The sequence below is a fragment of the Galeopterus variegatus genome, unplaced genomic scaffold (assembly GCF_000696425.1).
Source record: "Galeopterus variegatus unplaced genomic scaffold, G_variegatus-3.0.2 Scaffold1013, whole genome shotgun sequence".
NCBI lineage: Eukaryota > Metazoa > Chordata > Mammalia > Dermoptera > Cynocephalidae > Galeopterus > Galeopterus variegatus.
Genome location: NW_007727124.1, coordinates 100,631 through 127,291, shown reverse-complemented (window position 1 = coordinate 127,291; position 26,661 = coordinate 100,631). Strand labels below are relative to the sequence as shown.

Here is a 26,661-nt window from a genome sequence, read left to right as displayed (position 1 = left end):
ACCAGTCATATTCTGTATTTTAAAAGCTTTGAAGCTGGAGTCTCTGTTCCAGCCACTTTCTATAGGAGGGCTTTAGAGACTCTAGTCCTGTGCTATTTCGGCTGTGACATCATATTCCATAATGAGCCTTTGCTTATATTAAAACAATTACAATATAATCGTTGATAAAATCAGCACTGAGAACACCTATTATGTGCCAGCTTATGTGCAATGCCCAGCCTAGTGCTAACGAGGAGCCCACATTCAGTTATAACAATCAGAAATAATTACTGCAGCTCACAAACAACAACAACAAGAAACCTATTCAGGGCAAAATCCTGGAAAATCCACTTGAATGCTTCATTTCCTTGCTGATGAGCATCACATGACATCAGTTGTTATTAATTTCTGTTGTTAAATGCTTAAGTAATCCTTTCAGAGTTAGAGCTGGCTCAATTTGCTTTTTAGTTCAAAATCACTCATAGCCACAAAGTACTTTGCTAAAAGAAATGGCAATTGCCTATTCTTGCCAGATAAGAACACGGGCAGCGTGGCAGATGGGGTGTGGAAGGGAGGGGTGAAAGAAGATAGGTTACCTCCTCGATTTCCAAGTCGATGTTGTACAGTGTCCTCTGCAAGCAGAGGTTCCCCAGGTGGATGTGCTTGCCTTCCTCCTCCTCGGGACTGGGCCGCTCGTCACTGTCCAGGAGGAGGTGGCCTTTCTGCTCTGCCAGCACCGCCTGGTGCTCAGTGCGCTGCAGCTGCCTCGCCTTCTCTTTCTTGCCCCTGGCAGCTCTCTTGTCTTTTTTCATTTTGGGGGTCAGCTTGGGCGAGTTCTGGATACTGGAGTGGGAGGAGTCCCACGCCAAGGTGGCATTTTTCATCTCTATCTTGATGTGAGGACTGGCTGGTTTGTTCTTTATCATGTGAACCTCTTCCATTAGAAACAAACTCTGATAGGAGTTGTGAGAGAGGTGCAAAGATGAGACACTGGATCAAGACCAGGGAGACAAGCCTAGGGCGTACACTCACGTAGCAAAACACATCAGGCTATACAGTGGAAGGAAGCTGAAGGGCAAAAGGTAGCTCATTAGTGTGGCCCAGCCTCAGGCTCATCAAGGAGTCATAGGAGTGTGGGGGCAACCTCAGGAGGTGTTGGGACCCTGTCCACTGACCCAACACTCTACACTACAAATTATACGCTCAACTAACTTTTCCTTTTCTCCCAGCCTAATGTTAACCTCCCCTCATTTAACTAACTGGTACACAGCCCTAGGTGTCACTCATGAGTTGCTGAGTAGCAGGTAGTAAAAAGCAGGTACGGGGCCGGCCCGGTGGCGCACTGGATAAGTGCGCCGCTTGGGAGCGCGGTGGCGCTCCCGCCGAGGGTTCAGATCCCACATACAGACCGGTTCCTGCTCACTGGCTGAGCGAGGTGTGGGAGCAACACCGAGGGTTGTGATCCCGTTGCCAGTCCCGGTCTGGTACGGGCGCAACACTGAGGGTTGCGATCCGTTGCCGGACACGAAAAAAGACAAAAAGGAAAAAATAAATAAATAAATAAATAAATAATAAAATAAAATAAAATTTAAAAAAAGCAGGTACGAAAACCAAAGGGCATGCTAACCTCCTACAGATCCTTACCTCCCTGTTTTCTTTTCAGAGCACTCCCAAAGCCTGTCCGCTTCCCTCACCCACAACACAGCACATATCTTGCAGGGAGAGGCCGAGTTGAGATTGTTACCCGGCTTAGGTTGCTAGGGTTTGAATAGAGTATCTAAGGTTTTATCTACTATAGAGTATATCTTCTTGCCAAGAAATTCTCATGTCTTCAAAGTCTTGCCTTGGAACTTGTGAGAATTCAAACAACAAACGAACAGACTTGAGTGGAAGTGAAGGGTATCTCCCTGAGAAACATCCCTTGGGAAGAGAACAAGACTCTTTCCCACTACTCATCCCAGAGTCTCGCTGAGTTATGTTAAGGGAAGAAGAATAGAACACTTGTAGAGGGAAATGTTTCTGAAATTAGATCTGAAACACTGACCATAATAAATCCCAGCCCAGGACTCTCCCATAAGCCTTTGAACCCACTTCTGACAACTGTCTTAAACCAGTGATCTTCTCCACCTAGTTCGATTCCCACTGTGGTGAAGAAAAACTCTTCATAAAAAATTTTAAAATGACATTACAAATCTTTAGAGCAAAGATGACTTTTAAGGTCAGGACTGTTTGCTTAGTTACTAAGAACCCCAAATATCTTAAAGTTTGTGGGTACTATTAAATGTAAAATATATAGTTCCTTTCCCCAAAAAACAAACCCTTGTTCCTGGATTCTAAACCTCCAAGCTTATTCTCTTCCTCACTTAAGTCACCACATCTCCTATTCATTCCTAATCCCCAACCTTCCCAGAAGTGTCATGTTTCAAAGTTTCCTAGATAATCTTCACTCTTGATCAATCTCAGAACTCACAGCATTTTTCTTCCCTAAAGAGTTATAAAAGGATAAAGATCGTTTAGGCCTTAATGAACTATTAAGAAGTATGCTGGTGCTGACTAGTGCACACAGCTCTCCTCCCGTTTCCTTCTCCCTGCAGCCCTGCCCTCCTCCCTGGAGGATTTCAGCTTCAGGTCACTCTGCCCTGACACGCTGAGGCAGACAAGGGCTTCACAACACTTGAATTTATATCTACTTGGATTTGCACCTTCCAGGAAAACAGAATCTTAGAGGTACACAAACCATTAACCTCACCTTTACCATGTAACACTGACCATCAAAACATTGCTCTCATTCACTAGAAGAATCAAATCAGAATCAATCTGTTGAGCAGAAGAGGGGACTACTCACAGGGTTGCCAGATAAAAACACGTGACATCCAGTTAAATTTAGATTCCACATACACAATGAACAATTTTTCAGTATAAGTATGTCCCATGCAATATGTAGCTAGGTGTCCTGTGTTTTTATTTGCTAAAGATGGCCACCCTACTTTGATGATAACATGACCAGAAAGGCCACAAAGTGGCTTCTCACTGTCTTTCTACAGGTTATCACCCTCCTAGAAATTTTATGTCTTTTTCTATCCTTTATTCATACTACCTGATAAGGAACAACAAGTTCTTCTGAAAGAAGCACTTCCAGGCTAGGTCAAATAGAGAAAAGACTACACTTGTACATCTATCAGATCCTGAACCCCAATTTAAAAAGAAAAAGGAGATGGTGCAAAATAGGAAGGGACAGAGTCAAAGTAGGGTTTTACACAGCTTCAATGAATTTGAAGGTCTATAAATAAATCAAAGAGGCAAGTGCCATCCATTTTATCCTCTTGTCCCTTGCCTAGAAAATAATGGGAGAGCAGAAGCTTTTTGGGTAGATATAATCTCAGGAACAGTTTTCTTCTTGTTGTTGTTTTCAAAAAGCTTCCTTAGATGACTCTTCTGGATTAAGGCAAATTTCCTTTAATGTCCTCAGAAGCATTTATAATAAATAGTCGCAAGACACCTAAAAACAGCCACCCCCAACCCTAATAAAGTCAATATAATTCTAATTAATAAACACCTGAAGATAATAAGAAGAAAGAAACAGCTTAGAGTTGGGGAGGGATTAAGTCATAAATACTTGTTATCATGGGCCAAGCATCTACTTAAAAAAAGATGAAGAAAAAAAGGCTGCCAAGAGGAATAAGGTAAAATGGGACTGAAGTCTCATGGGGCATATAATAGAGCTGAGGGTGATTTTGCTTCTATTATTAACTCTGATGCTTCCTTCAGAGTTAATAGAGGAAGGAACTACGATGTGAAAAGCTATGTGCTAATATAAGTCCTCACTAATGAGGGAAGAGAAGAGAGTCCTCAAAAAACAAGGGGAGAACTAACCTACACTATACACTCTTTTATTACCCCCTCCAAAATGCTACCAAGCCCATTCACTAATAAGGATATAGAAACAAACAGTGGGGAGAGCTTATGGTCAAACATTTGCTTGCTTCTATGACCGAATATTGTGCGTTCAGCAAAATAAAGTTCCAATTACCATTAGACCATTTCTTTTCATGGGACTCTGGCTCTTAGCCTTCTACCAGCCAGGCTGGGGTGGGGTAGGGGAGGGGATGGGGATAAGTTCTTGAGGACTAGCTTTCTTCCTTTTTCTTTTTGCAGCTGGCCAGTACAGGGACTGAACCCTAGACCTTGGTATTATCAGCACCATGCTTTAACTGACTAACTGGTCAGAATAAAACTAGCTTTCTTGACCAAATAAAATTCACCTGGTTAACTATAAACAAGTAGAAGATAAATAAGTCCTGTGAGGCTATTCTCCACTCTTAAGAGGAAACCCAATTTATTTTCTCCTGAAACTCTAAGGTTATGATATTCATCCTTCAAACACCTGAGCTTCAAGCCATCATGTCACCAAAATCACTTTCACATTGCTCTCACTGGCCAAGAAAGATGAGCAGGAGCACAGGAGCTAATCTGTGCAGTTGCACTGTGAAGGATCTCCAGCCCACACATGCTGCTTTTTTTTTTTTTTTTAATGTGTTAACCACTTTCAAATATCTTTCTCCTCCACCCTCCCAAATGTATCTCCATCTTTTATCATGTATTTGTATTATTCTGAAGGCACAAAGAACACAGCCAAGGTATGATCAACTAACCACCTGCAAGAAAAAAAACTGATACTTACTTAACTGCACTCCCCACATGCTCTAGCTTTATGACTATTCTCATGTCACTGCATTCCCTGCATCATGAATGGCAACCACAGGACAGGAAGAAGAAAGAATCAGAAATGACTCAGCATATTGACCAATCAAAATGACAGTAGCAAAGATGAAGGGGAGAAAAACATGAAAGTCACTGGACAGCTCTGGTCTTCTAGGTTTAAATCACTTAAAGGCCCAGGAAGTTACGACATAGCCATGTCAAGCCCAGGTGGAAGGGGTTTGCTCTGAAGGGAACACAGAAATCCTGGGAGCCCAGAACCAGGCAGTCCACAAAAGGTAAAAATTCACATTAATTAAAAAAGGTAACTAGTCTCATCACTGAATTCAGTGCTGCCTCTACTGCCCCCACTTTTTAACCAACATGCCAAAAGGCTAAAGGCGAACCAAGGCCAAGTGCAGCCAGCCTGTATGGCCCCTTGGAATGGAGGCAGTGGTCAGTTGTGCTGTGGATGGCTCCTGATGTGGGGGAGGGGAAAGCAGCCACTTACCTTAAATCTGTCAATGGCAACCGATGCTTCTGAGAGGGACTTTACTGAGAACGGTGTCACTTTCAAAGCAAAAGTCATGGAATTGAAAACAGTCACCACTGTGAAAGCCTGAAAATAGGAGTAGAGAAGAAACTGAGCCTGACCAGGCTATGCAACTAAAATAATATCATCAATTTCCTTTCAGGTATTAGGAATGCTGCAACTTCACTGTCAGATACACTTTTTTTTTAAAGGTAGGGTTTTTATAAGACCTTCAATTAAAATTTTCAATAAATCTGAACCGTAGGATGATCTGTATTTTCAGAATTAAACCAAACTTAGGTTGACTAAAAACAACCCGTATACTATTTTTGCATAAGGGCTGGCTCCCAACTCTTCCACTTCTTGGCTTAATCACATGAATGAAAAAATACCTCCTAATTTTTGGTGAAACCTCAAAATCAAATAAGCAACAGGAACAGAGCATCTACATATATGGTGCTTCTAAAACATTTCTCAGCCCTGAGGGCTCCCTGACCTGTGCTGCTGTCAGATCGAAGCCCAGGGTCATGTGAACAGAGAACGTCACCACGCTGGCAATCACCACCACAATAGGAGCCACACCAACAGTGATGCTCTGAAAGTACCCAGCTTTTTCCAATATCCGACGCTCTTCCTCTCGGATTTCTATGAATAAAAAGCAAGCCAATTTCAAAGCAAGTCAAAAGGAACCTTGGGATATTGTTCCTTCACCACCAAATAAGACTGTAGTTTTTCAGCCACACATACTTTTAAAATGACCCTTTAACACCCAGATTCAAACGCTAGGTCACTATGACTATCATTTCTACCACTAAAGCTGGCACAGAAGCCTGAGGTTTGAAATGTATCAAGTCACAGATGGCTGAAATACAATTTCTATAGGCAGAATGACTTTTCTTAAATATTTATAAAACAGAGCAACCATAGAGTACTAAAGACCATAGAGTAGGAAGTAGGACAACAAAATGGGAAAGTATTTTTAAACATAAAAGTAATTCTTCTGAGAGGCTACACACTGACCTTAAAGGTATTACTACTGCGCAAGGCATCGGGAACTATCTTCAAAGCTAGTTTGTAAGTAATATAAAAACATTGAACTCTAGGGCCGGCCCGTGGCTCACTTGGGAGAGTGTGGTGCTGCTAACACCAAGGCCACGGGTTCGGATCCCTATATAGGGATGGCCGATTGGCTCACTTGGGAGAGCGTGGTGCTGACAACACCAAATCAAGGGTTAAGATCCCCTTACCGGTCATCTTTTAAAAAAAAAAACAAAAACAAAACACTGAACTTACTGCTTTAACATTTATCATATATCTTGGCCATGTCTATAATGAGAAAGAATGCTCTTTTCAAATTAACACACACAGGTAAAGATACTAAAGTCAAAGGCTGAAGGATGAGCAGAACCTCAGAAAGAAGACCATAAAACTATAGAATCTGAGAGCCAGAAAGTACCAACAGCAGTCATCCTGCCATCAATGTGTTTGGCAAATGTCCATTTAGAATCCATTTGTTCCACTCTAATGGAAAGAAACTGACTTTTTTTTTTTTCCTTTTTTGTCTTTTTTCGTGACCGGTAACGGGATCGCAACCCTCGGTGTCGCGCCCGCACCACACTCAACCAGTGAGTGGACCAGTCTCTATATGGGATCCGAACCCTCAACGGGAGCGCCGCTCTCTACCGAGTGCGCCACCGGGCCGGCCCCAGAAACTGACTTTAACAAAGCAGCCCAGTCCACTGCTGGACACTTCTGAGTGGTCACCTCCTCTGGATGTTTCTTAGCTTAACTGTCCTCATAAATAAAAAGTACAGAGTCCGAAACTGGACATAATGTTCCTGAATGTTTAATCAGTGAAACTAAAACAGCTGCCTTGACTTGAACACTGTAGGTATTTCTCTTCCACCTAAAATTGCATTAACTGTTTAACAGCACTGTACTCAGTCAGCTCACTATGAGGTTATGGTCCATTAACAGCCCACATCTTTTTTATTTAAATTATAGTTAATGTACCTATGTATTCCTTTTGCCTTTAAATATATCCTTCTTAAATTTCACATGTTTTAAGGCCCAACTTTCGTTGAGATCTTTTTAAAGCCCAGTCTGTGCTAATTATTCCTCCCAGCTTTGTGGCATTTAAACATTAGACATGTTTATGCCGGTATTTAATTTACAGATCAGGATAGGGCCAGGCAATGAGAACCTTGGACTGAACATAAATTATTTTAAAAAACAAACAAGCCCCTAATGAGCGGCAGAGCTACTACGTGAGTCCAGTCGTCCTGACTCCCAGCTCACCCCTCAGGGTAACACAACTACCTCAATCACAGAACAGAAGTTACAACATTGAACCTCTCAGCAGTCATTTGACATTGTCTTCTGTGATATCCTCATGGCCAGGCTAGAAAATCACAAGTAGGATGAGAGTATACCTAGGGGCTTTGGAACTGAATTATTCCCAACCAGTTGTATTATCTTGAGAAAATCACAATTTTTGCAGTTTCTATTTCTTCATCTGTGGCATGAAGTTATGGGTTCAAATCCCTAAGACGCCTTTTGAACATAGAGATTCTATGATATTATGATCCTATGACATTAAAAGCCCTATTCTCTAATGTGCTCAGGAAACAAAAATGTGTGAATGGGCCGCAACTAGGCTAGCTGCTGTCACCACCCTGGGGCCCAGCAAGGGTCCTGAGGCACGGAGCTGGGGGAAGCCAAACCCAGCTACAACCAGGTAAAGAGCACACCAAAAGCACCATTTCCATGCAGGTAGCCTACCATAGCCATCGCAATTGCCATGGCTGCCACAAAAGTGGCTAGTCTCTTTCGCAGCAGTCACAGCCACCAGGCAGACGGCACGCCAGACTCTCAACTGCATTGACACCAGCAGAGATAAAAAAAAAAAAAAAAAAATAGAAGAGATCCTCTCTCTCCACAAAGCACATTCCAGAGTAATAGATGAAGTATCTGCTTTATAATAATAGGGGAGGATTTTGATCGGTCTCAGTATTGGACAGATCATCTAGACATCAAATCAACAGAGAAACAGTTAATCTATCAGATGGAGAGAACAAATCTGTGGTTATGGGGCAGGGGAAGGGGAGAGATTGGATAAGGGGCATAAAGAATAAGTATGATTTGTGATAATGAATATGCTAATAAAAAAAAATGTGAATGATTAGACCCAAAGAATCCATAGTCCTTCTACCACATGCATATATGAACTCTTTAAACTCACTTTGAACACTTTGAGAAAATGCTTTGACCCAGGCATACATTTTAATAAATTTAATGTAGGTGAGAACTTCATTCATCTTCTGGACACGGTCATCTGTGGCGGACACACATTTTCTCCTGAAATATGCAGTGAGCCGTGATGCAAACATCTGAAAGGGAAAGTGATGCCATGCCCAATCAGAGCTCACTCAAACTTGAGAACTGCCTGATCTGCTTAAGGTTATTCTAAACAAAATGAGCATATAATCCTGTTTTCTGGGACAGGCCAGATTTCGTGTAGTTGTACTGTTTTTAAATGAAAGTGATCTATCAAATTGTAATCAAATATTACTTAATTCTTATCTCTTTGTAAGGGAGTGAAAACAAATATTTGTTCTCATAGTGATCACTGATAACTGATGCCACCAAAGGGGAAGCAGGAGAGCCATATCAGTTAGCATCACCTCCAGATAGAGTAACTCAAACACTCCTGTGCTACCCAGGGGCAGGATTTGCCCGCTGGCCTTGTTCTTCACTCAGACTCTCTCTTTTTTGACATCACTAGGAGGCTCTGCCTTTATGCAAGTGACACCTTACTTCCTCTCAAGTCAAAATTCTGCCCATATGAACTGAGCACTGTCTATCTCCAGGCAGGTACCTGCTTTGAGGGAATTTCCATTCAGACATGTGATACCTTGATGATGCCTACTATAAACCAGTGGAAGTAACTCATCTCCTAAGGAGAAGCTGCCAAGATACAGCTAGGAGGCTTACTCACCATTGCTGGATAAAAGAGAATAAAAACAGCTGATCCCAGGAAGCCTGTTGGTCCCAGAATGATTACATTATAAACCATGCCTAAGATGGCAACAACAGGTCCTCCAGCCAATAAGCTACCAACGGCAGCTGCCTCAAACATCCTTTGCCCGTCGTTGGAGCAAATGTTGATGAGCTACAAGATACAAAAAGTAGTGAGGGGACCCTGCAAGGATCCAGGTCACTTCTCTCAGAAGGAAGATAAAGGACAAAGCAGGGCCCCAGAGGAAAGAAGCAGCCCAAGCTGGGGACTGAAGCAAACACCTTGCACTCACCTCACCCAAGGACTTCTCTTTAATGTTCTTTAACTTTAGGATCTTCTTGAATGCCATGGTTAGAATGGCCCCCCGCAAGCGGACACCAGTTCGGTAATTCAATGCCCATGTCAGTGCCAGCGACCAAGACCGCACAATTTCCGTCAAGAGGAGGCCCAGGACTAACAGCAAGCTGTACCGCAGGTTAGACTCTGTTGCCTGGGTGTACTCCAAGAGGTGTTTCACCATGAAGGCCTACAGGGAGAAACATACGCCACTGTCAGCACCTCCACAGCACCAAACACAATGCCACAGCTTTATGTTAAGTTAGAAAGAGCCGGCAGCTCCACTGCACGGTGATCAACGTGCAGATAAAGAAAAAGCCTTCCTGGAGGACCAAATCTTTCTAACGACCTGCCTGCAGTAATTTACTCAGGGCACTTTGCAGCAGGTAGGTCTAATTTAAACTCTCTTCCTTAAGGACACCATCAAAACCATTACTCTTTCTAATGTAACATAAACCTGTCCATGAGCTGAAATTAATTCTAAACACATGGTCATTCAAAAGTATATATTTGACTTTATTCCAGTATCTCCACACACAGATACATTTCTTTAAATGAAAATAAGACCTTTTTTTGGATCGTTTCAAACGTGCTTATTTGATAAAAAGGAACAGTGTACCTACAGTTGTACTGGGGAAGAGTGAGAAGTGCATTTGCAAAACATTCCTGAAAATAAACATCGGCAGTTTAATAGTACAGAAGAGAGCAAACAAAGCAGACTATCAAAAATCCAGAGACCCTCCCTTGGGCCCTCCCCACTCCCCATTCCCTCCCCAAAACAAAAACATGTTACCTCAGGTAGCATATGTCTAACACCACCTGCAGAGAGGGAAGGCAGCCAGCCCCCAAGAACCACCGAGTGCCACCTCCAGCTCTGAGGTCCTGCAACGCCGGAGCACACACTCACACAAGGCACATTCAGCAACAGTATTAAATACCAGGAAGTGGGAAGTAATGTACTTTTATTGAAAATGAAAAAAATATAAAAGACCATCTTCAAAGAGCATCTCACAAACACTGTACAACAGGAGGAGCATTGCAGTAACAAACAATGGGAACATACAGAGTCGAGTTATACAGGGCTAGCCATCAGACAGGTCATCTGGCCTCTGACTCTTGTTTTAACTACACACAGTGGAAATACAGAATAGAACCAACATCTGCTTCCAGAGTCCGAAGTAGTACAGCAGGCTGACAGCACTTAATTGGTTAGGGCTCCTGAAGTTGCAACGATTCTGCAATGGAGTAGATTCTCTAGGAATAAAGACCTTGCTGCTAAGGAAAGAGAATTAAAAAACAAAAGAAAACTAAAAACTCCCCAAAGAAGTACTCTGCCTAAAATTGCTGGTGCTGCTGGTGCACTAAGCTGTGAGGAATTACCTCTGCTCAGTATAGAATATAAAATTCTAGGCCTCAAGGAAAAATTGGTGGCATCCTTCAGTCTTTTCATGTTCTGTAGCTGAAACTGACCTTGACAAAAATCAAACAAAATAAAAACCACAACAAAAGAAAGCCAAACAAAAACCCCACCCTAAAGGAAGAAAAAAATTAACCTGAAACCCATCCGCCAATCTACTCCAGTTCCTCATAGCAAAGGTTACTGCAGCTGGAAGCCAGTGCTGAATAACAGACAAAAATGGAGGCCAGACACAATTTTCCTGAGGTAGCAATGCTGAATTCCAGAACCCAGACTCTCTCTGGGTTAATTTGTTTCTCCCATATTTCCCTGAGAGTAAATTAATACCAGATGTCCACTAGGTCCTAGGAGATCCCCACCAATCAGATTTATTTGAGTCCCAGTAAATAACCCGATCAAATAGGAGATTTCAGATTTCAAGATCTACTGTATTCCCCCTCTCCCCTCCCTCAGACTTTTAGGTTTATATCCATTGTTTGGGTCACCACTGCATACAGCTGAGTTGTTGGTTTACTAGCAAGAAGATTGGCTTCTTTTCCAGTATGCACTCCAAATGTGGAACTGAGTCACAGGGTCAAAGCCCCCTTTTCCTCATGTGAAGCAACTCAGTAAGATGGCAGTACAGTGAAGCATTTTCTCACACACCACGGCACTGATGGAACAGTCTCCAAAGGAAGGCGTGAAAGGACAGCAGGTTGTCGTTTTGGATTCCGTCCTTCCCATACCTTTAGAGTGCCATTTTCCAGCACCCGGTAATAGCATCAGCACCTCCCAGAAGGGAGGAGCAGGAAAGGTAAAAGACATAATGAATGTTTATACTTTGCAAAACTTTCAAAGGGGGGGGGGAGAGGAAACAGCAAATTATAAGAATTTCCAACACACAGCGTTTTTAAAAAGCAATGACATTTTAAACCATTTTGTATAGGATAAAGAAAAAAAACGTTTTCAGGAAAAATCCAACCAAAATGTAGCTTTTAAAAAGTAACGAATTTATCATTTAAATCTAAATGAACTGGGAGAAAACTCGAGACTGTCAGCATAGCTGTCTGGCTGTGGAAAGCATTCCCAGTGAATAAACATTACCTTACCTGAACTCTTGGCGAGAGATTCTGCCCAGCTTGACTCTCTCATTCTGACCGCAGAATACAGCCATCCTGAAAATTCTAAAGAACAGCTTCTGTCACTGGTTCCACTACAGAGAGACTCCCCCCAAATCCAGATCCTGACAGCACCAAGCAAGCTGCAGCTGGAGAGAGGTTGGAAGGGTGGGAAACTTACCTCTCTAAAGGCTTTTCACTGTCATTTCCCCAAAAGGCCTTTGAGCAGAGTTAGCATTCACCAAGAGATAGCACTGCAGGAGGTAGCCTTCTCTTGCAGATCTACAGGGCGGATGCTAATTCTGTACACACAGATCACAGGTCAGGCCTGGTCTTTTAAAACTGTCTTAATCCAAGTAGTCCCCAAAGCAATTCTGTAAGTTTAGCAATTTGGCTACTTATCCTGGGTCAGGACCATACCCTTATAGATTCTGATACTCCGTTAGCATTGTCATGACCCCTGGGTGATCTGCACAAAGCACTGGTCCACTGGCATCACCAAAACCTTGGATCATCTTGATGCATGAATGTCCAGCATCAGCTGGCCAGCAGTTTAAAAACAAAAACAAAAACACAACAACTTGCTTGTGTTTCATTTGTTCTGTGTATGGCTACCAAGGTTCAGTGAGACCTAAGGGGGGACAAGAAATAATGATGCCATATTTGGGGAGCCTGTATTTGGGGAGTCTGTTCTTATGTACATTTCTGTAAGAATAGAGTAAGCCAGTTTGAAAGTTATGCCAGATTAGAAAATGTGCAAAAATCTAAAATGCATGTTCCTCAAAATGATTTAAGTCCACCAACAGGAGGTTTGCTCACTGCTAGTAATAATCTCAAAAACCACCTTGGTTCTTCAATTTCCAGTTAAAAAGAAATGTATTAGAACTGGAGCTCCAAAAATGAAGTTTGCATTGTTTACACTTTTAAATATTTTTATCAATAAAAGAGACTATGACTGGGTCCGTTGCTTTCTCAGTTGTTTTAGAACAGAATCCCATGAAGTAACACTGGGCTTAAGGTGCTCTTCCCCAAGAGGGCAGAGAATAGGAAAAGCATGTTGCTGTTTTCCTGTTAAAGAAAGGCTCTCAGCTTTCCCTGGCATCTAGAAAACTTTACTAGAGATCAGTCTCCCAGTGTACTGCACCATAAATGAGAGATTCAGGAATATACAGATGCTCAAGCTGAACATGCATAGGTAACTTTTTTTCCAAATAAAAAATTAAAATCCCAACAATCCATGGAATTTTCTTTTAGAAGGGAAGCAATGAAGTTCTTGCATTGGCCAAATGGAATCAAGAAAGCCCATTATCACTATCAAGAAAGCCTGCATACCATACTACGCAGATGAAAGAATTCTATGGAGGATCAGAGCAGCCACCAGCCCTGTAGTGAAACAATGACAGAAGCTCTTCTTGGGGGAAGCTGGCTCTATGAAAATGTTTGCCATTTTGGAACATAATATAACATAATATGTCAGTTACACAGTCCCTCTTACTTAAAAGTTATATAAAAGTATGTTAGTTGGTCAATTAATACAGAAACCCAATACCAGAAAAGTAGTGTTCTCTGCTTCAGAAAAGAGATCAAAACTTTTTTGAAAAGGTACCAAACATTAGAAAAAACAAAAACGAAACTGCAAATTAGTTTTACCTAATCACCATGCATCTTAGGCACATACTTACCAAAACCATGAACCTCCAGCTTACCCACACACGGAAAATTCACAGTATAAGCAGTACTACTGCTCCGATGCCTCAAGGCAAATATGTAGAGAATAGATTTAATCGAAGTCTCCAGTGTAAGGCAGCACAGAAGTTGTAAGAAACAGGTGCCCACAAAGCATTGTGAATGTCAAAGTTTCTCTCATCTACTCTGCTTCAGTACAGACTAACAAAAAAGCCACGGCTGCCACCCCAACACTTGCCATAGTTTACACTAGAAATCAAAACTTAAATTGGACTCCAGGTAAGACTCTAAACACCTTGACAGTCCTCTAGTTTCTTCAGAGCTCATTTGCCACAGAACCATCACATGTGTGATAACTCCATCTTCAGGCATTCAGCCATGTCATCAGCACTGGCTCACCAGCCCATGCCACACAACGCTGCTCTCGCCCACTCACAGCACTGCTGAGACACATCCGCCCAGAACAAGACTGTCATTTCATGTCAACACGCAACCCAGATGCACAGTCCCGTGCAGACCTGGAATCAGCCCAGTTCGCCCCCGCCCCAGGAAAGCACAGTTGCCAGTCCCATTTTTCCTCTGGCAACACTGTCTCTTATCTTTTCAGCTACTGGCAAACCACCACTCACTCCAAAACCCACTGACCCTTTCAACAGACCTGGAGGCATCGCTAAGGCTGCTAACTAGCCCAAAGGTGAGCGCAACCCCTGCAACAGAATGAGAGGGTTAGAGCTGGCCATGGCCGGGCCCCTGCAGACTGTCAGGAAGGATGGTCAGGACTTACTGGTCCACTGAAGCCAGCCAGCTGCGTGATCATCAGGCACACGATGGACAAGACGAGCCTGGTGCGGCAGAAGATCCACACAACCCTTCGCAGGGAGGCGGCGTCTGGCCCAACTTCATTCAGCTCTTCTTGCCACAGTCTCTCTAGTCTTAACAAGGGCACATGTCCTCTGTTACACACCTCCCCACATGAAGAAACACCCCCTAGTTCCCCTCCTGCCACCACTTTTTGTCTCCAGGCTTTGTCACCACTCACATGAGTTTCTCCTCTAAAATTATGTACATAGTCATCACCTTCTGGGAAAAAACAACCTTCCTGGGTAACTGCATATTTACCCTGCACAGGGAGCCTCTCAGGATACAGAATATGATGAGTCTTTCCTTCCACCCAGAAAAATTATCCCTGAATAAAATTTGTTTGTGGATAAAAACTTCCTTTCTCAAGGGTCCCCAACCCTTTCTGAAGGCTCCTGTGGTAAAACGTAAAGTTGTAAACTAGATTTTAATCATGATAATCAGCTACCACAAAAATGTATTCTGTCACAAGGCAGCAACATAATCTCCCTGCAGACTCAGGAAGACAAGCAGGGCTGAGAGAGAGAGAGAAAGCCCATGGTTAAAACAGGATTAAAGATGAAGAGCAAAGAAAAAGTCACCCCCAGTCTACCCTCCCTCCACAGGACGGCTCAGCTCCTTAAAGGACACAGAGCTGTGGACTTCACACTGCTAGACCCATACTCCTAGCTCAGGCCCTATGCATCCAGTATGGAGGAGATGAAAATGGACCAGAGACGCCTACCTTCTGCAGTTCACATCGGAGGACTCGTGCTTGGACAAAGACCACACATCCTCCATTAACAGCTCCCCCTTCTTGTGGGCCACACGGGCCAGAGGAGAAAGCCATGAGAAAGTCATACAGGAGAAGAGCCCAGCATTGTCCACTGGGTGCTGGTGTCTAGGAGAGAAAACCCAAATCACAAAACTGTCAACACACACTGAGAGGCCAGCCAGTATTTAAAATGCACTGTTTAGACCTCCTAACTAAAAACAGCCCTCCCCAATTGGTTTAAGCTTAGCCCGAATTTTCAAAAATGCTTCTGATGCTTCACTGACGAGTCACTAACCAGCAGAGCCACTTACTTAGAAGTGGTCCGGATGGGCTTCAGAGCACTCAAGCCATGATGATACTTTCCTTTGGGATGTTCCTCATCTAGGATTCTGAGCTGAGAATGCATAGAGACATCCAGGGAAAGACCCTCAGCTCGGGCTGCTGTTTCCAAGGCATCTTGGCATTCCAACTGTTCCAACAGACAGGAGAAAGGCAAGAGCACAGTTAATAAACAGGTGAGAGGCAAATCTGACAGCTCAAATTGCAAACCAGCTTCATTGCAACTGAGAAATCCCAAGTGTCAGGAGGATAAACACTGACTTTGTATGATATGAACCCAGCAAGGAACATTAACCAGATATTTAAAATTTTTAAACTAAAAGACTTTGTTGTTGTTTTGATCACTTTTAGGTTCACAGCAAAACTGAGCAGAGTACAGAGAGTTCCCATATACCTCCTCACCTCCCGCATCTCTTCACCATCCGTTTGTGCTATTGTTCACATCTATTTGTTACAATTCATGAGCCAATACTAATATGTTATTATTAACTAAAGTCTACTGGTTACATTAGGGTTCACTCTTTGTGTAGTACATTCTAAAATTTATATTTTTATTGGCAAATGTTTTATGTTCTGTTTCCCAATATGGACTGAGGAGTTAATTACTTCACTATTAACTGCAAATTCTATTGCCCATTTTCTAGGACAATTTCACAGTCAGCTCCACTTAAACAGCTCTGTCATGCAGAAAGAGCCAGGATGTACACACATGCCTCCTCTCTCTCTCTCATCAACAACAGGGAGAGCAGAACATGGGTTCTCTCCCTGGCTTCACAGCAGAAAACCTCCAATACCCATATTCCTGCAGCATGCAGCAGAGGATCTCATGAGTTGAAATACAAAGTTACTTGTATTTACTACAAAGTTTATAAATGTTAATCCTATTAACAAAAGTATATGTAATTCAGGATGTGACTATGGCAGAAGATGTGGCCAAGAATCTGGACAAATCTATCCTCATTTACGCTAAAAATAACGCAAAGTTTATGCCTTCCTGTTACAGAAGCAGAAGCTTCGTTTTCCTCACGTTCCTTATTTTCCTTTTCTCTCTAAGCAGTGAAATTCACATTATCACAGATATTTCCAGCAATTACTGTGAAATACCAAGAAAGAAGAGATTCCCAAATCAAGAAAAAGTTAAGTGGCACAGTACCTAACATACCTTGCCTTACACTAAGCAGATTCTCTTTTTATACACCACCTCTTTTCCATAAAGAACAGAGGCAACTCAAATATTAGCTGAACTGAAAGTGTAGAATTCATGCATAGGGGTCTCCTGTAAGCCTGGGCAGATCAAATACAATATCTTTAGTTCACACCATAGTCATGTATCTCCAGATAAGAAAACTGCTTAGTATCAGTTATGGGAAGCACACTCTTTTCCTTTCGTCAAAGGCAAGGTACACCAGGTTTCAAGAGAATAATAGCCAACATGACAAAAGAGTCAACACCAAGAAAAGAATTCACTCTTACATAAAGTCCTTATGAATAGGATGAACAATTAATTTAGTGGTTAAGAACCACAGCACTTAATAATGAACAAAGGGTTACTGAGATTCAAGTGCAAAGCAAAGGTTTTTCTTACCTTTAAGCTGCATATAACCACAAGAAGAAAACTATTAGGTTGGGAAAGGAGAAAGATACTAAAAATGCAAGCATACGTACTACATCTGAGTAGAAACAGGGAATCTGTACAGAGTAAGTACAGAATGTTATAGGGACCAGCCCTATTTGGGTATCAAAGCTTCGGAAGACAAAAATTAAAAGAATACCACTTCAAGTACATCTTGGGTATCTGCCAAAATGGACTATAGGCTGAGCTGTAAAGCAAACCTCAACAAATTTCAAAAGACTGATGTCATACAGTGTATGTACTCTGACCAGTTTAGAATTTAATTAGAACTAAGTAACAAAGATAACAAGAAAACTCAAATGTTAAGAAATTATACAATATACTTCTAAATATTATAAATTTAAAAAGACATCAAATGGAAAGTACAAAATATTTGAGCTAAATGGTAAGAAACTACAACACATCAAAATTTGTGGGGTGCAACTACAGTATTGCACAGAGTGAAATTCTGGTTGCTTTAAAAGCATATATTAGAAAAGAAAGAGTGAAAAATCAATGCTTTAAGCTAGGGGATGACAAACACTTTCTGTATTTCTTATAATATTTATTATATTGAGAAAACTAATTTCCACAAAATGCTTACTGACAAAATTTAAAATATAATAATAATTAAGTACTTTTTTCTGTAATACAGGCCTACTAATGAGAAGAATGGACTTCTTTTATGGGGAAATAACATTTTGCTTAATTGGGATTTAAAATAGTTTTCCCCTTCATGAAAATCAATTGCAAATTTTCATCTATTACTGCTGATTTGTCATGAAATTTTACAATTTCATCTTTGAAAATGTCTTTTCACAGATAGGTACTGCCAAATACTGAAATCAATCCATGAGTAAAAAATCCATGATTTTAATTGAGCATATTCATCTCTTAGAAGGCATTACAAAACTCTATTAGATTTTTCTCTTGACATTGGCCTTTATCATATCATTACATTGCAGATTAATCATGCTGGGTGGAAGCTACTAAATGGCAGTTACATGGATTTCTTTTATTGTAGGAAAATATATACAACATAAAATTTGCCATTTTAACTATTCTTAAATGTACAATTCAGCAGCATTAATTACATTCACAATGTTGTACAACCATCACCACTATTTCCAAAATAAATGACTCTTAAAATACAGACATTTCCTTTTTCCTTCACTGATTCTGAAAAACACTGTAGAAACTATAATTTGAGCTCAGAAAATATACCTACTGCAAATTTGTATGAGAATGGAGATCTCACTTCTTATTTTCACTTCTGACAGCACAAAAAGTATATAAAACAGCTTGACATTATTTGATTCTAACATCAGTTGTCACTGAAATTACTTTGCCACCGTATCATTTTACATTCCCACTAGCAATGTACGAATGATTCAGTTTCTCCATATCCTCGCTAGCACTTAGTATTATCATTGCTTTTTATTTTAGCCATTCTAGTAAGTATGGTATGGTATTTCATTGTGGTCTTAATTTGCACCATCCTAATGGCTCAGGATGTTTAACATTTGTGCTTATTTGCCACCCACCCATCCTTTTTGGTGAGGTGTCTGTTCAAGTCTTTAGCCCATTTTGTAAGTAGATTGTTTACTTAGTCTTGAGTTTAGAGAGTTTTTTACATATTCTGGATTCAAGTGTTTTGTCAGATACGTGACTTCCAAATACTTTCTCCCATTTTATGGCGTGTTTTTTCCTCTTAACAGGGCTATTCACAGGGCAAAAGTTCGTAATTTTGATGAAATCTAACTTATCAATTTTTTCTGTTATGGACTGTGCTTTTAGTGTCATATCTAAGAACTCTTCATCTAATCCTAGGTCATGAAGATTTTATCCTGTGTTTTCTTCTAAATGTTTCATAGTTTTACATTTAGATTTATAATTCATTTTAATTTTTGTAAAAAAAATGTAAGATTGAGGTAAGGATTCATTGTTTTTGCCTACAGCTTTCTGATTATTCCAACACAATTTGTTGAAAAGACTATCATTTCTCCATTAAATTGTTTTTGCACCTGTGTCAAAAATCAGTTGGCCATACTTGTGCAGTCTGTTTCTGGAGTCTATTCCACTGATCTATTTGTCTGTCCCTCCACTGATACCACAGACTTGATTATTGTAGCTATAAATTAAGTCTTAAAATAGGGTAGTGTGATACCTCCAAGTTTAGTCTTCCTTATTAAAATTGTGTTAGTTATTCTAGTTCTTTTGTCTTTTGAGGCAAACCAAATCCAAGAGTTAGGAGAGTTACATGAACATCTTTTGACATGGGAAGCAGAATATTCTAATTCCCATGCGTATAGCATACTAATTTCATTTTCCTCATCTCTAAAATGCCTAGTGATAGTTTTTACCAAAACCTATTAATAGAAAAGTGAACGAGCATAATAATAATAATAATAATAATAATAATAAATCCTCTCATTGCGTGGGTTTCATTCCTTTGTCTATATATAATGATGTCAGGTTCCACCACCTCCTGGGTAATAAGTTACTTCCTGTATTGGAAAATGCTGAATTCAAAGGCTCTTTAAAAAGAGTCAAAGGAGAGTTGGCAGCCAAGCCTTCATTCTTGCAGGTTTATCATGAGTACTGTAGTGGCATTATCAAATGCCTGTGACATGGCAGAGACCAACTGCTCTTATACTGCCTTTGATTTTAGAACAACAAACTAAATACAATTTTATCCTAACAAAGACAAATCCCCTATAAAAGTGGTTTAAACAGCACTAATCCTCAAAATTTTCATGTCATGATAAAACATGGAATAGGAATTCTCACAGTAAGAGTACAGAAAAGTCTATATTGTTGATCCAAGAGAAACAAAACTTGCCACTCTAAGCAATGCACTTTCCAAGTCATATCTGATTTCTGCTTTTCTTTACTAAACATTTTCCCAAACTGTCAATTATCATACCTTTACTCACTGCCTGCATCAGGAAGATGAATATCTGATGGAGATACAAGGATCTGACAAAGAATGCTGTCTCTCGAAGAAAACACAGTGCTGCTCCCCATCTATACCCAGCTTCTTTAGAGGTAGGTCTCTCAAAACAATAAGCAAGAGATATTTAGCTGTTGGCAAGAACTCCTGAATGTTAATATTTAAACAACACAACAGTAAGAGATAAGAATTCTCTTACTCGGACAAAACTATTTCTGTTATGGACTTAAAGTATTAATACCTCCATAGACAGAATTTTCCCATAGTTGGAAGCCATAGTGAAGTACAGTGATTTTGAACATGGACTTCAGAATACAGACATAGGCTTGAATGCTGATTCTTCAGTATGTTACCAGGCCACTTTAGGCTTCAGTTTACTCATTTTTACAATGGTGCATGCCTCTACCACATATCGTTAGGAAGAATTAATGAGACTATGAAGAGTGCTCAGCATTGTATTGGGTATACAATAAACATTTAAGGATTGTGGAAAGATGGCAGACTAGAGATGCCCAGGGCACGTTCCTCCTGTAGAAGACCAGAGCAAGCCCACCCCACCACTACAATCACTCGTGCCACTGTCCGGTCCCAGGATTGTTCTCTGCCTTCCCACAGAGAGGTTCATTTCACTCCCCATCACTGCCACCTGAAACATGGCTCCAACTACATCTGGACCCTCCATAATGCCACCACACCAGCCACCCTGGCCATGTGTGGGACCTGCTGCCACTGCCACCTACTCAACTGCATTGACACAGGAGAGTCATAAGTGGAGGCACTGGAAAGAGGTGAGCGAGCACAGATCCATGTCCCAGTGTGCCAACTCACACAGGAATTATGCTGTCCCCACAGTTGTGCACCCAGGGATGAGAGATATATATGTAGCCCACACTACTGCATTGACCCAGGGGGAGACACATGCAGAGCCCCTAGAGAGTGCAGAAACCCAGGATAGCCAAATAGAGTGCAGAAGAAAATTCCCAGCCACCACCAACCCCTCCCCCAACTGGGGAAAGCAAGGACCCAGGAAGAGCCGCTGCCTGTAGGAAAGAGAAACCCAACCAGGGTAACCCATTCAAACTGAGGAACTCCTGGGCTGGCCCGGTGGCGCACTGGATAAGTGTGCCGCTTGGGAAGTGCGGCGGCGCTCCCGCCCGAGGGTTCGGATCCCACATACAGACCGGTTCCTGCTCACTGGCTGAGCGGGGCGCGGGGGCAACACTGAGGGTTGCGATCCGTTGCCGGACACGGAAAAAGACAAAAAGACCAAAAAAAAAAAAAAAACTGAGGAACTCCAATATACCCCAGTGCACCCATCAGGGTCACAGGATGCTAGATGGGATGCCAAGCCTGCCTAGGGTCACCCAACAAAAGAACAACAGGGCACCCAAGTGCTTTTTCCAAGAACTAAAGATCTTGCCCACATCCTCAATGACCCAACACAGTGTCACTAACCTTAGCAAGGAACTACTAAGCACCCCAGTGTCTAGGCCACAGAGGTACTCACACACAATTCCAACACCGAATACTGCTGAAGTAATCACACAGAGACTACACTATTGTGTCTACTCAACAGTAAATATAAAACACATCTAGAAAAGGAAGTCTTTCTCCTAACAAGTGATTCCAGAGTAACTGAAGAAGCAACTGCTCTACGAAGTAATGAGACATCAACATAAGGATACTAGAAATTAAAAAAAAAAAAAAAAACCAAGAAAATGTGACACCACCAAAGGAATACAATTCTCAAGTACCAGACCCCATATAGCAGGAAACCCTTGAAAAGACTGAAAAAGAATTCCCAGCAACAATCTTAAGAAATCTCAATGCAATACGTGAAGACTCAGACAACACAATAAAATAACAAAAAGTATCCAGGATATGAAGGAGGAAATTTACAAAGAGATTAATATCTTAAAAAAGAATTTAGCAGAATGCCTAGAACCAAAGGATTCGTTCAATGAAATAACACAACCAAGAGGTTAAGTAGCAGGCTAGAGCAACCAGAAGAAAAAAATCTCTGATTCCAAAGACTATCTTTTTGAAATAACCCAGGTGGACAAAGAAGAGAAAAAAGAATTTTTAAAATTAAGAAAATCTCTGAGAGCTATCAGAAAACCTTAAGTGCACAAACACCTGAATCCTGGGTGTTCCAGAAGAGGAAGAGAAAGGAAAATGCATTAAAAACCTATTCAGCAAAATAATAGCAGAAAACTTGCCAGGTATTGGGAGAGACAGAAACTTTTAGATCCAGGAGGCTCAAAGATCCACAAAAACATTCAGTTCATAAAGGTCCTCTCTGAGACACAGTCAAACTGGCAAAACTCACAGAGAAAGAATCCTAAAAACAGCAAGAGAAAAGTCACCTATAAGGGAGTCCCCATTAGACTAACAGCAGATTTCTCAGCAGAAACCCTACAGGCCAGAAGAGAATAGGATGATATATTCAAAACGCTAAAAGAAAAAACCTGCCAGGCAAGAATACTATACCCAGCAAGGCTATCCTTCAGAAATGAAGGAGAAATAGTATATTTCCCAGACAAACAAAAACTGCAGGAGTTCATGACCACATGAAATCCTCAAGGGAGTCTTGCATCTGGAATCCAAAAAATGATGACCACCACCATGAATACACAAGAAAGAACAAAACCCACTGGCAGAACAGTTATGTAAATAAGAGAGAAACTATATGTTACCACCTCAAAAAACCAACAAACATTGAAGACAAGCAATAAAAGGAAAAGAAAGCAACAAAAGATATTTAAAACAACCAAATGAAAATTTTAAAAAAATGCCAGAAGTAGGGCAATACCTTTCAATAATAACTCTAAATGTAAACTGATTGAGTTTCCCACTCAAAAGACATAGACTGGCTTGTTAGCTCAGTTGGTAAGAGTGCCGCCTTGTAACACCACACCAAGGTCAAAAATTTGTATCCCCTTACCAGCTAGCCACCAAAGAAAAAATAAGTTAAAAAAAAAAAAAAAAAAGGATATCATAAAAAAAAAGTCTAGACTGGCTGACTGGATTAAAAAGCTAGAAACAACTACATACTGCCTACAAGAAATTCACCTCATCTGTAAAGACTCAGAGACTAATAGTGAACGGATGGAAAGAAATATATCATGCAAATGGAAACAAAAAATGAGCAGGAGTAGCTATTCTTGTATCAGATAAAACACACTTTAAACCAAAAACCATAAAAAGAGACAAGGCTATTATATAATGATAAAGGGATCTATCCAGGAAGAAGACAAAACAATCACAAGTATATACACACCCAACACCAGAGCACCCATTAGTATAAAGCAAATACTACTATACTTAGAGAGAGACTCCAATACAATAATAGTGGGGGACCTCAAACCCCTCTCTCAACATTGGACAGATCATCTAGGCAACAAATCAACTGAGAAACAAAGAATTAAACTTCATGTTAGACCAACTGAATTTGGCAGACATCTACAGAATATTTCATCCAACAACTACAAAACAAACTTTCTTCTTTTCAGCACGTGAAACATTCTCCAGGATAAACTACATGTTAGGTCACAAATCAAATCTCAACAAATTTAAAAAAACTGAAATCACTTCAAGTATCTTTTCAGACCACAAAAGATTAAACCTAGAAATAAATAACAAGCGGAACTCTGGAAACTATACAAATACATGGAAATTAAACAACATACTCCTGAATGATCTATATTATATTAGTCCATTTCTGTTGCTTATAACAAAATACACAGAACTAGGTAATTTGTAAGAAAACAAAATTCATTGCTTATAGTTTCTGAGGCTGGGAAGTCAAAAGTCCAAGGAACACATCCGGTGGTGGTGACAGTGACCTAGGGATCTCATATTGCACGATGATGGAAGCAGAGAAAGATTAACCTCCTCATGCTGTTCTTTTGAAGCCCTCAGAACCATGTTCCTGACCACTGTTATTAATCCATCCACTACAGCATGGCCCTACAATCTAATCACTTCTTCAAGACCCAACTTTTCAATTACTATAAACAGGATTTCCCACCCTCAACAGTTACAATGTGGATTTAAGCTTCAATGAGGCTGAGGGGGGCATCTAGTCTACTGTAAGGTCCAAGAAGATATTAAACAGGAAATCAAAAATGTTCTTCAAACTAATGGAAATCAAGATACATCATACCAAAACCTGTGGGATACTGCAAAAGCAGTACTGAAAGGGATGTTTATTGCAATAAATGCTTACATCAAAAGAAGAGAAAGATTTCAAATAAACAACCTAATGTTACACCTCAAAGAACTAGAAAAAAGAGAACAATTCAATCCCAAATTTTGCAGCCAGAACAATATAAGATCAGAGCAGAACTAAATGAAATAGAGACCAAATGATACAAAATATCAATGAAACAAAAAGTTGGGTTTTTGAGAAGATAAACAAAATAGGCAAACCATTACTATACTAACTAAAAAAAAGACAGAAGACCCAAATAACAAAAATCAGAAATGAAAAAGGAGACATTACAATCGATATTACAGTAGTATAAAGAATCATTAGAGACTATTATGAACAACTGTATGCCAACAAATTTGAAAACCTGTAGGGAATCATAAATTTCTGGACACATACAAACGATAAAGACTGAACCAAGAAGAAAGAGAAAACCTGAATAGACCAATAACAACCAACAAGATTGAAGCAGTAATCAGGAGTCTCCCACAAAGAAAAGCCCAGGACTGGATGGGTTTACTGCTGAATTCTATCAAACCTTTAAAGAGGAATTAATACTAATTCCCTTCTCTTCAAAATTGAAACAGAGGCCATTCTCCAAAACTCATTCTATGAGGCCAGCATCACTTTGATACCAAAATCAGACAGAGATAAAACAAAAAAATAAAGTTGCAGGCCAATATCCTTGATGAGCATAGACACAAAAATCTTCAACAACAAACTAGCAGAAAAAGAAATCAAGAAAGCCCATTTACAATAGCCACCAAACAAACAAACAAACAAACAAACCCTAGGAATCAATTTAACCAAGGAGGTGAAAGATCTCTAAAATGAGAACTACAAACCACTGCTGAAAGAAATTAAAGAGGATGCAAAAAGACAGAAAGACATTCCATGTTTATGGAGTGGAAGAACTAACACTAGAAAATGTCCATACTACCCAAAGCAATCTACAGATTCAATGCAGTCCCCACCAAAATACCAATGATATTCTTCACGGAAACAGAAAAAACTCTAACATTCATATGGAACAACAAAAGACCCTGAATAGTAAAAGCAATCCTGAGCAAAAAAGTAAAGCTGGAGGCATTACACTATCTGATTTCAAATTATATTACAAAGCCATAGTAGCCAAAACAGCATGGTACTGGCATAAAAACAGACACTCGGACCAACAGAACAGAATAAAGATCCCAGAAATCAATCCACGTACTTACAGCCAGCTGATCTTTGACACAGGCACAAGAACATACACTGGGGAAAGGATAGCCTCTTCAATAAATGGTGCTGATAAACTGGACATCCATGTGTAGAAGAATGAAACTAAATCCGTACTTCTCACCATAAAAAAACCCAACTCAAAATAGGTTAAAGAATTAAATACAAGACCTGAAACTATAAAATTCCTAAAAGAAAACATAGGGGAAACACTTCAGGATGTAGGACTGGGAAAGACTTTATGAATAAGACCCCAAAAGCACAGGCAACAAAGGAAAAAATAACCAAATGGATCAAACTAAAAAGCTTCTGAACAGCATAGGAAACAATGCACAGAGTGAAAAGACAATCTACAGAATGGGAGAAAATATTTGCAAACTATGCATCTGACAAGGGATTAATATCCAGAATATACAAGGAACTCAAAGAACTTGACAGTGTAAAAACAAGTAACCAATTTAAAAATGGGCAAAAGAGCTGAATAGACAATTCTCCAAGGAAGAAATACAAACGGCCAACAGATACATGCAAAAATGCTCAACATCACTAAGCATCAAAAATGTAAATCAAAATCACATTGAAGTTTCATCTTACTCCAGTTAGGCTGGCTATTATCAAAAAGACAGAAAATAAGTGCTGGCAAGGATGCAAAGAAAGGGGAACCTTCCTACACTGTTGGTGGGATTGTAAATTAGTGCAACCATTATGGAAAACAGTATGGAGTTTTCTCAAACAACTACAGATAGAACTCCCATATGATCCAACAATCCCTCTACTCGGTATATATCCAAAGGAATGGAAATCATCATGTTGAAAGTATATCTACACTCCCATGTTTATCACAACTCTATTTACAATAGCCAAGAGTTGGAACCAACCTAAATGTCCATTGACAGACAACTGGATAAGGAAAATGTGGTGTATATACACACTGGAATACTACTCTGCCATAAA

The 26,661-nt window shown here is 40.4% G+C and overlaps 1 protein-coding gene across 4 annotated transcripts in view; it reads right to left on the bottom strand.

The window, feature by feature from the left end:
* ABCC5 (ATP-binding cassette, sub-family C (CFTR/MRP), member 5) overlaps positions 1-26,661 on the bottom strand; it is a 140,786-nt gene that overhangs the window by 40,787 nt on the left and 73,338 nt on the right. For 2 of the 4 annotated variants that reach the window (XM_008574202.1, XM_008574201.1), the window contains 9 exons: positions 15,687-15,844; positions 15,346-15,501; positions 14,548-14,695; positions 9,520-9,753; positions 9,207-9,380; positions 8,451-8,598; positions 5,706-5,854; positions 5,189-5,296; positions 576-932 (listed from right to left, as the gene is read on the bottom strand). In XM_008574202.1, the coding sequence (XP_008572424.1) occupies positions 576-932; positions 5,189-5,296; positions 5,706-5,854; positions 8,451-8,598; positions 9,207-9,380; positions 9,520-9,753; positions 14,548-14,695; positions 15,346-15,501; positions 15,687-15,781 (1,569 nt within the window). In that variant the 5' untranslated portion in view covers positions 15,782-15,844. Of the gene's footprint in view, positions 1-575; positions 933-5,188; positions 5,297-5,705; positions 5,855-8,450; positions 8,599-9,206; positions 9,381-9,519; positions 9,754-11,618; positions 11,706-12,007; positions 12,144-14,547; positions 14,696-15,345; positions 15,502-15,686; positions 15,845-26,661 lie in introns of those variants that run through there. The other 2 variants (XM_008574204.1, XM_008574203.1) reach the window with 2 other exon arrangements.